This window comes from Vitis vinifera, chromosome 7 (assembly GCF_030704535.1).
Source record: "Vitis vinifera cultivar Pinot Noir 40024 chromosome 7, ASM3070453v1".
In the NCBI taxonomy this organism is placed as follows: domain Eukaryota; kingdom Viridiplantae; phylum Streptophyta; class Magnoliopsida; order Vitales; family Vitaceae; genus Vitis; species Vitis vinifera.
Window position 1 is genome coordinate 22,588,448 of NC_081811.1, and position 11,539 is coordinate 22,599,986.

Consider the following 11,539-nt stretch of genomic DNA (forward strand, 5'->3'; position numbering starts at 1 on the left):
TTTAATAATTTAAATCATATCAAATCCACATCTATTTTAGATTTAAAAGGGTATTTGAATATTTTTCAAATTATTAAGTTATAATACATTATTCAATTAAAAATTAATTATCAGTATTAGTTAAAAGATGATCATGTTACAAAATAATATATTAATATAATATCTATGTATTATCCTTAAAAATGAGAAAATATTCAAATAATTGTCTATAACCTTAAAGATATTTATATATTTATATGTTGGATTAAAAAGAATAATAATATTTTTGTAAGGTGTTTAAAAAATATTTGTTATATATTTTGTAAGTTTAAAAAAAAAATATTTTATGAGGTGTTTAAAAAATATTTACTTTAAAAATGAAGTAATAATTATTTTTAAACATTAATTTCTAATATTCAATTTATTAGACATGGTTTTTTGGAAGAAAAATAATTGATGAAAGAGAGAAAGAGAGAGTGGGAAATTAGTTGTTTTTCTTTTTTTTTAATAGTCAAGGACATTTCAAGAAATTTTAACAAGTAATATCCTTCATCTCAATTTTTACTCATCCATTAGGTTTTGGGCTTAAATACAAGGGATATGAGTACTGGGCCAATTTTCAAGCCTGTAAAACTCAATTCTCCCTTTAAGAAAATTATGTTTTTATATTTTTGGTAATAAATTAAATCAAATATAAAAATAAACTAATTAAAATTAATTTATTTAATAATTGAAAAAACAAAGATGAAATATAGGTAAAATATTAGTGAAATATCAGTTGAAAAGCAAAAAAATGAAAAATTGGTAAAATATTGGTAAAGTATCCAAAAATATTGGTTGATGATATCTTCCTGAATTTCGTATTGGGATCCACGGATATCAGATATATCCACGATATACCCGGATACTTAAACATGATTCACATTCATAATTTAAACATGGTATTTCACATCATAGTTTATGATCCTGGTAATTGGACTGCTAGCAAAATGGTCTGTACAGGAGGTATAAGCACCATACCAGAGACGAAAATGAAGGAACTAGATAAACAAAAAAGAGAATATCTACGAAGATAAAAACAATTAATTATGTACCTAACAAGCACTTCCTTTTCAGAAAATCGAACCGGCTCTTCTCTGCAGCTTTCTTCTGTATAGGGGGTAACAAGTTATCAGATGCACATTCTGACTACCCCACCAACAGAAGGGGAATTATTTCACCTGAGCAGGAGATTAGGAAGAAGTGATTCAGCTTTTGAGCTCGGATAATTAGCTGAGCATGGTTGGATGCCCACTTTGGAGCATCCTCTTGAACATGTCCATCCCAAATGCAGAATCGGATGAACTGAACCAAGCAACACAAATATTTACTCAGCAGTCTAATCATAAACTTTGCAAATAAATTTTTTAACATTTAGACAGCGTTTTTAATCAAGCAAAATGGGGAAACAACCACAATAATATTATAATTATACATAAATTTCAACACCTGGTGCACTAAAACAGCAGACACTTCATTCATGCTGTGCCTGAATAATCAAGTATTGATACCAGAGAACAACTTGACCACTTCATCAGTCAAACACTGGTTTTGCTAGCCTGGAATGTGCATCATTTTGGTAGGTGGGGTGTGAAATGCCATTTGCATTGGATGTAATATAACAACACACTGGCCTCATCTACTCCAATGGGTTGGAATACAATACATTGCTCTAATTTGCGTGAAACTTTGATGATGATTGGTGCTCGAAAACAGGAACATAAAATGTTGCCCCCAGCCACTTAACTAGTAGTTTGCAAATTCGAGCACAAGTCAAGATGAAAATCTCACTTCGGCCAGATTCATAGAAAAGGAAGAAATATGGCATAACCAAGAGAGGACACATTCATCAAAAGAGACCACACAGAATGGCAAACGCCTGTGAATCTCTTACCTAATACCTTACTCCCATCAGAGCATAGAATTGCCTGAAGCAGAATCTATGGCTCAGATAACATGTGATAGGGAAACAATAGGTCATACAATTCAAGGGATATAGAAAGAGGTCCCAAATGGACACTCACAGGTGATAACAAATTAATTCCCTTGACATGCAAAAGCACAGCTACATAACAATAGAAAAGAAAGCACATGCATAGAAAAGGACCGCATGATGAGCTCTTTAACAGTATTATCCAGTTCATGGCCTGCATTTTGTTATTTCATTAAGACATAAACCACAAACTTAACTTTTGCTACAAGCATGCTTTCAAATATGCATAGCACTGTCACATGCCAGGGCCCTATTTGCCATCTCTACCAGAAAACAGCAAAGAGATCTTTTCTTTATACAGAATTCACATGAATTTCCAATGAATGACATTTCCTTCAAAACCGAGTTTGTTTGCCTCATTTGAAACACACTTGCAGATTATATATTTTTTGCTTCCACCAAAAAGATTTTATGTGATCTCTTCTGCTAAGATATATCTAAGAAAATTAAGGGAATAAGATGTGAAACCAATTCAACATCTAAAACTCCTAAATTTCCCTCATCTACTTCTCTTCTGCTGAGATATCCAGAAGGAAATTAAAACAATAAGATGTCAAACCAATTCATCATCTAAAATTCCTAAACTTGCCTCACAATTCAGCATTTCAAAAGGCACAATTTGCTACATTCTACAATATAATTCATACAAGACAAAGTCCATGCCCACAAAAAACGAGGTAAACAAAATAAAGGAAACAAAGGCCAAGAAGGCTGCAATTCTAGAAACAAAAACAAATAATAGATGTTACAGTTTAAAAAACACTGAAAATAAATAACTGAACAAATCAAAACAAATTACAATAAATATCAAGTGGGAGAGATGAAAAGAAAAGGATAGGCTCACCTTGGGATAGTGATCTCATAGGGAAATGAGACACCCTCTGCACTTGGTATAGAAGGGATATGATCCTTTTTCTCATTAACAAATTTTATGATTTGAAATAAAACCTCACGTAGAGATGCTTCGAGTGCTGCCCTGCGAAGACTTCTGTCCTCTGACGCACTTTCTGAATAAATACAAGGGAACAAAGAGTTACATCTGAGCAGCTGAAACATTCTTAGATCACAAACACAGTTCACAGTGGTGACTATACCTCCTGGGTCAACTACCGCTTTGGAATGGTGAGACTTGCTAGAATGCGCTTTTGGGTGTTGTGCCACATTCAAGTTGATATACCAGTATTCCCAAGATCGGCGCTCAATTTTGTTAGTAAACCAAGATGCTTGTTTATTTTTCACTTCATAGAAAGATAGGCATATCTGCATTACCACTGCAGAAGTCATTTTGGGATTTTTTTTCTCCTCAAAGGAAGGAAAAAATAAATATAAATAAATAAAACTGAGAAGGTAGGCTTTGTTTGAATCATTTATACTACGTTTGGTTCTGGTAGAATACTAAGAAAACCAAAAAAAAACAAAATTTAAGGAAAATTATTTTCTTATGTTTATCATGAAAAATACAAAGGAAAATCAAATTTAATTAAAGTTAATTAAAACCTTATGCATTTTCAAATCACTTAATCTTTATATAGAAGAGGAAAAATAAGTGAAATGAGTTTGAAGTTGTAACACACGAACACATTAATTTCAGCCAAAATACCGATGTCAACACAATATAACACGACTACAAGTGCGAGATCCGTGTTAGACATAGCTATATTATGAGTCCATTTGAGATAACTTCCTATTTTTCACTTTAATTGGAAATTGAAACCAAAGCCAAAGTTACTCTATTTAAAAGGTAATATTGGTACTTTAAAATTTTATTAAACACGAAAAACTTGTTATATAAGCCAAAATAGAACCTTTATAAGATACAATATTCTCCTCACTTCTATATTAAGATTTTTTTTTATAAGTCTAAACTTTTTAAACAAAATTAGTCAACAAGCAAAAAAAAATTTATTGAGCTTAAAAAAAGAGTTTTTTACTTCTCATAAGTCAATCGAAACAAGGCCTAAATTGGATACAACTAAATATATTTTCCAACTATAATTAACCATGTAATATTACAAATAATTTATACTCATTTTACTTTGCTTATATTTAGTAATGTTTAGATTTATTTTGTTTTTGATTGATCTTGTATCCAAGTACTTACACCTATAGTTGAGATCCTTTCTAGCCGAATCCACATGTCCTAAGATTTTGGAATGCAAAGGATCCAACCACCTAGACACGTACCCATACTAAGATGCCCAAACCTGAACCCATGTAAAACAGGTTTAAAGAAGCACACAAAAATAATTTATTAACTTTAAATATGTTTTTTATTTTCCCTCAACTTTTCCTCTTTGTTTTCTTTCTTTTACATTTTCCTTCAAATTTCCCTACAACCAAACTTAGACTTAAAATATGAGGGGAAATATGAGAGAAAGGAAAGAAGAGAAGAAAGAAGAATTGGAATAAAATAAAAAACAAATTAAGTTTAATAAATTTTTCTCCAATCTTTTCACAATTTAATTCCCTCTTTTTTCTCTAACATAGACTGAAGAATTAGAATGAATAAGTTATTAAATGATTTTTATTATGTTTTATTTTCCATGGAAAATCAAACAAGAGAATCTAGATGACTTTCCATTCTTTTTCTCCCCTTCTCTAATCCTTCTTGATACCCTAATAATGCATTAACAAATGCAAAAGAAAGCGAGCATAAATTTTAATTAACCAACTAGCAATGTAATGCAAGAGTCTTGTTTGAAACACCATCAATGCTATGATAGTAAATCATCAACTATGATACATGTAATAATAGAATAATGTGCATGGTTCATTCAATCAAATTATTGGGACAATGAAACATGACTAAGAATGATGAAAATATTGTTCCAAGGAAGAAAAAATAAGGTCCTTGGATTGATAAGGAAATATTGTAAATGGGTTGTTTAGCCATTATCTTAGTTTGGACCACAAGGTCCATCAATAAGAACTAATAACTGCCAGATGACAAATTTTAACGAAGAGAATATTAGACACATAGTTGTTAAAGAAGAGCTTTCCCAAGGCTCAATCACTCCCTGGTTATAGAGCTTTGCTTGCTAAGGCGGAAGCCTTGTTAGAGATTTCTAACTGTATGTTGAAATTCATTTAATTTCATTACCTATTTGTCAAATGGTTTCTTTTAAATATTTGGAATCTTGAACTTTTTGTTGCTTGGATTGGATTTGGATCCTATGTAATAAAATTAATATACATCATAGGTTGCGTTTCACTTTACTCAAGCATGCACCTTGTATCGCGCCTCTGCCTAAGCCTTAGGAGACTGTTGCACCTTATGCACACCTTGCACCTTTGAAAAATTATTTAGACATGCACACACAATGTCAACAACATAGATTTTGCAATGTAGTCTTAGCACATTTGAGTCAAGAATTAATATTCACTATCTTTACAGAACAATACTATATAAATGTAAATTAACATCTAGGAGCTCTAAGATGGATTAAAATTATATCCACAAACCAATTCCAGGCAAATGAAAATCCAAAGGAAAATCATGAACCTGACTTTTCTTGTTTGGGTGTTTCTCTACCCAACTGATGAACTGGTCAATCTTCTCATTGATCTTCCTTTCAACTTCTGCATCTCCACATTGTACCTGTACGATAAGCAAGGATGTGGTAATGAAGACAAAGATCAAAAGCTGCCAAGAGACTAGAACATATCCCTTAATCATTCCAAATAGGTGAGGTATGATATAGCATATGACACTGTTAGCCATAGCAACTTTGGATATTGATCACAATGTAGCTTCATATATAGAAAGACAATTAAAAAGGAAAAAGGTCAAATCAAATCAAATCAAACCGCACTAAGTTAAAGGGAAACAAAGGGGCAAAAAAGGGTTGATCTGAATAATGTCAAATGTGGTTCAAATTGAATAGTGACCATAGCACCATGTTCAACAAAATGAAGAACTTGAAAATAAAGATACAAAAGTGAAATTACATTTCTAAGGAATCAGAAGCATTGGCCAGATAAGTTTAATAAACCTAAAACATAAAATACATCATGATTATGTTAACAAACAGTCATGAAAAAGTTAACTAGAATTTCAGAAGATATGGAAAGACCTAAAAATTACTGGAAAAAATATTAAAAGCAAGACTATGATAGGTGTCAATATGGACCTTTGTAGAGCAAAGGCTCCATCTATTTGATACAAAGACAAAGTTTGGTTGATCAACAGAATTGGAAGAGATTAGTTGGAGAGAATTCAAGGGTGATTTGGTTCTGGAGGGGGACACAAACACCCACATATTAAACTAAGGGGAATCATATTCCCCATACTAATATTCATCCACAAGATAAATATGCACACAAGGGATTTTGCAAATAACCACCCAATTTCAAATGCAGAAATAAAGGGACCAGACCCATATGCTCAGCCTTAATAAACTTGTTCTGAGTTAATTAAGTGACCAGAAATAACATCCTCCATTAAAAAAGCCCACCTGAACCTCCAATGACTTTTAGCTATCACAAATATCAGCATGAGAAAATGTTGTGCCTACAACAATGTCTACCAAGCTAAGTAATTGAGGATCACTTACATATGTAATTTCAAACAGTTCTAAATCAATGTCTTTGGGCCGCACCAGCCCTAAGGCTCTATGAAACACAATCGTGTGAAGTATACCTGCACCCATTTCATTCTTTTTATCAATCAATGTACAATAATAATAATAAAATCTCAGTAATCAAACTGCAGACATGAGATAAGCAAATCTATCAATACATTGGCCCGACTGTGACATCAATATACATCCATTAGAACGTTTATCCAAATAGGTACGCACATAACATCTAACATTGTCATAACAGTAATAAACAATAAAGCCCTAACAAGGAAAGAAAAACTCCACTTCAAAACTTCGCATCATAATTGGATCAAAACTTTTGAAGCTCACACAGATAAAACTCTACTACGAACACCAAAGCTTGAAAACTACAAGTGAGACAAGCCAAATTTGCAGAATAACTCACAGCGTAGAACTTCGCGTATCTGGAAGTGCTCCAATTCCTACATACATGTAAGATTAGGAATTTTACAATTAGAAAACATCTAATACATATATACAAAAAGACATACATGGGATCAGAAACTTGTACCAGTTCTTTAAGATCGCAAGCTTCGCAGTTCATGGTGATGGCTGGCAGAGAGAAGTAAAGAGGTTGGATTGGGGCACCAAGCTATAATGGTTGATTAAGATTGATGGAGATTGCGTGTGAGATAAAACCCTAGAATTTTGAAATAGAGGGAAAATAAAACTCGAGATTTAGGAGTGGTGAGGTAGGAGGTGGATTTAGGGTTCGTGAAATTTAAATCCAATGGCACAACAGCAAAGAGACCCCTAAAACAGATCCAGAAAACACAGGGTGCAAAAGAAAAGCAATTTTTTTGGTTTTCCTTGGGGGTTTTGCATGGATTTTCTCGGAAATCAAACGAGGATGAATTTTCCGGAAATCGAATGGGGGATGGATTTTCTTGGGAATCAAACGGGGGTTGCAAAAAAAAATAATATGATTAGATTAGTACCTGCGAGGATTGAGAGTGGCAGAGGAAAACAGGGCCTTTTTAGGGATTCTCGTCTGGAGGCAACTTCAGAAAAGGGCTTCTTGATGCCCAAGTGAGAAGTGGGTGGCCTTTTGATTTTTAGATTGAGTAGAAATTAAAAAATAAAAAATACTGTTGAAATATATTGTTATTTGATTTTACTAAATACTATTATAATGTCATATGTATTATATTTATACATAAATTATTTTTATTCAATAAAATCAAATATTTCTTAACTCAATTCTAACTTTCTAAGTATATAATTACAAAATTCATATTTTATATTATTAAAATTAAAGTATCATAAACTATTTATTGATATTTTTTTATTTAACCATATTTATGTTAATTACAATTATAAAATAACTTTAACATGTATATTTTTGTTTATTTTATCATTATTTGGATTTTTTAAAGCATTCCCATCAATTTTGAATAATTTTTATATTATCAATATTTGTAGAAAAATATTCACCGATATTTTCAATATATCCGTAAAATCCAAGTATCGATATATCTTTCAATCCATGACTCATGATTGGGTTGAAGTTATCGACGATGTTATTGAATTTGAGTCATTTTTGGTTTTGCTGGACTGATTAAATTATGTGAATGCTAATATTTATTTCCCTTAATTCTATAAATTTGAAAATTTATTTTTAGTTCCAATAATTTACATTTTTAATGTTTTTTATAATTTTTTTTAAGTATAATTGTTTAATAATCAAATTTATTTCTTAAAATTAATAAAAATAAATATTAGTTAAAATTTTAAAAATAAACATTAATTACAACTAATAAGAGTAAATATATCAATTTAGTAACTAAAAATAACTTTTAAGTTAATTTTATTGAACAACCTTAATACTTATAGTAAAAAATAAATAATAAGTTTTGAATTAATAACTTAAGAATAATTTAATTTAAAGTCAACTTAAGTCAATAAATAAATATGTATTAAGTTTTATCAAATACTCATTAATTATAAGACTTTTAAATTCTATAGATAGACATGTTGACCTCTTATAATTACAAATTTTAAGTATTTGGTCTCACTAACGGTAGAGAAAATGGAGCCTTAAAAGGTGAAAATGTAGTAGAGGGTTGGGATCAAGTTAAACAAAGTTTCATTCCCTCGTGGTCTAGAGTCCTAATTCCTACGAAGTAGAGGGTCAGATTGGGCTGGACCCTAATGAGTAGTGGTGGGGCAGTCTAGTTATTGGGCTTCACTTCATTCAGTTGGGCCATGATAAAATCCACCAAAACACACTTAAAAGTCCCAATAGGAAACGACGACGTTTAGATGATGAGGAGAAAACCCGTCATATATCAATTGAAAGGGTATGTTGATCTTCCAATGTCAAATTGGAGTTCAAAGAATGAGAAGTAGTGTCTTCTCTCTCATGTTCGCTGTTCTCTAAGATTTATCCATAGATGACTTTGTAATACATTTCATTCAACATTCTTTTCATTACAATTTTACAAGAAATATGAAGGTATTTTGTCTCTTAGTTTTGTAAATCATTCTTATGAAATGTTGAAGTTGTTAGTATTCTAATATCATTTGATTTCAAATACTATAGAGATCGTACAGTTCATGACAAACTAAATGAAATCAAATATGACAATTTGTTTTGTCAAAAAGAGTTGTTTATCAAGTTAAACAACATTATCCCACTCATAACATAGTTAAATAAGACACACAATCTGTCAACTCACGGGTTTGCCTAATGGATTTTCGCATAGAGCAAGATTACAACTCTAAAATTAATCAAGATGATCAAAATCTTGATCATCAAGACCTCAATGATATATATCTTAAACTTCCCCAAGAAGAAACATATCAATGTTCCTAACAAGTCTTTGATCCCTAAGGGTTGCAAAGTAACTCATTTAACAAACCCTCATTTAGATCAATTGATTTCAATTTCTCATTCAGCTCATACCCGTCAATCACCCACCTATGTGAAGTATATATGTCAAACCACTAGCTCTTCTTCCTACCAAGACATGACTCTCATTACCACACTTAACCAAGAGCCCAAGTCTTTCAAAATCACTCTAAAACACCTCATTGATATGTTGCCACTCAAGAAGAGCTCATAACCCTTTGCTTTAACAACACTAAGTGTCTTGCTTCTCAACCTTTCAACATCGATATTAGAGGTTCTAAATGGGCTTATCACATCAAATACAAGAAAGATGGTTCAATAGATCACTATAAGGCATGCTTGTTGCAAGGGGTTTCACTCAAGTTCTTAGGCTAGATTATGATGAAACTTTTAGGTCCATGATCAAGCCCATAACCATTCACAATATCCTTTCCATAGTTATTGTCTCTCATTGAACTATCAGGAAACTTGATGTTAAGAGAAAAACATGCAAGTCATGCATAAAGAGGATTAATGCTCGTTAGACCACATTGACCTTATCCTATCTATACTAGATGATCCATTCCTTCTCTATCCACCTAAGGTATCACCATCATTAATGCATTTTTACATGGTTTCCTCAAAGAAACTACGTAGATGGAACAAGCCCTAGGTTTTGTCAATCCATTTCTTTCTAATTATATTTATTTATTGAGCAATTCTTTCTATGGTTTAAAACAAACACCTCACGCTTGGTTTTAATGTTTATCTCAATGTTTGTTCACCTTTGCCTTTGGTTGTTGGAAAGTCAATTCCTCCTTGTTTATTTACAAGCAATAATGACATAATTCTGGTACTTATCTATGTTGATGATGTTATTATAAAAGGAAACAATATATGTCACTTCTTCTTTCAACAAATTATGCATAAACTTGGCTATGAATTCACTCTCAAAGATCTTGGCATCATATGCTACTTCCTTGGAATTGAATTCAAGCATGACCAATGAAATCTTCCTCTCCCAAACACATATACCAAAGACCTTCTCTCACACACCCACAAGTTTGAATCCTCTCACCTATGGATTCTAATTGCCATTAAACCACCAAAACAAACTTGAAGATCACATTCTCGTCATTGAAACTGAATTTTGGAGGCATCCTTCAATACCTCATCTTTACTCATCTTAATATATTTATGTCATAAATAAAGTCTACCAACATTTCCATCAACCTAACCTTGCAAACTTTAGAGCCATTAAATGTATCCTTCGATATCTCAAAGCACTCTTAATTATGACATTCAAATTTTGTCTCAATGTTCTCTAACCTTAAATGGTTTTTGTAATGTAAATTAGGTTGGCTACTCACTCATTTGTCGTAGCACCACATGCTATGGTATCTTCTTTGGTTCCAATTATGTGTCTTAGGATTTGTTTGGTAATGTAATTGTTTAATTTCAAAAACAATTTTATGTTCTCTAAAAAAAATAATGGGATAATATGTTTGACAACGAGAAAACAAAAAACAATTTTTTTGTTCTTAAAATTAGAAAATATGATGTTTTCAAATAACATTTTTAGTTATTTTCACTTATTTTATAAGGGTTGTTTTAAAAAAGATTTATACAAATATAAAAAATGATTTAAAATAAAACATTACACATAAAAATTATTTTTCAAACATAGGTTAAAATATAAAAAATAAGTTAAAAACATTTTAGATTTTTAAATAAACATTTATTTTATAAAACATTATAAAATAATTTTCAAAAACTATTTTTTAGAATTTTTTTCAAACTCAATGGTACCTAATATAATGTCAAATCAAGATATTATGCACTTGCTTTCAATACGTCTAAATAACATGGATTAATGCACTTTACATGAAAAAATATAAATAAGTAAAAAATTATTTTTCATGCTCACACCAAACATATTACCATTTTCTTTTTAGAAAAAGCTACTCTTGGCAATCTAGTTACCAAATATGTTCCCTCCTCATTGTAGATTGTAAATATCTTAATTAAACAACTTCCCAAGCAAACCTTCCAGGAGTTCCATGAGACCAAGTTGGGATGTTCCCGTACCCAGCTTGA

The 11,539-nt window shown here is 31.2% G+C and overlaps 1 protein-coding gene across 2 annotated transcripts; it reads right to left on the reverse strand.

The window, feature by feature from the left end:
- Positions 1-884: 884 nt before the first annotated feature.
- Positions 885-7,661, reverse strand: LOC100265795 (autophagy-related protein 101). Of its 2 annotated transcripts, none has more exons than XM_002270363.5 (8): positions 7,551-7,661; positions 7,124-7,204; positions 6,998-7,034; positions 6,565-6,650; positions 5,514-5,609; positions 3,106-3,271; positions 2,856-3,018; positions 885-1,323 (listed from the first exon to the last, which is right to left on the reverse strand). In XM_002270363.5, exons 2-8 carry the CDS (start codon positions 7,154-7,156, stop codon positions 1,248-1,250), a joined length of 657 nt encoding a protein of 218 aa, XP_002270399.3. In that variant the 5' UTR covers positions 7,157-7,204; positions 7,551-7,661; the 3' UTR covers positions 885-1,247. The 2 variants fall into 2 exon arrangements, with proteins under 2 accessions (XP_002270399.3, XP_059594414.1); XM_059738431.1 differs by having other exon boundaries at positions 7,124-7,164; positions 7,551-7,652.
- Positions 7,662-11,539: the final 3,878 nt, after the last annotated feature.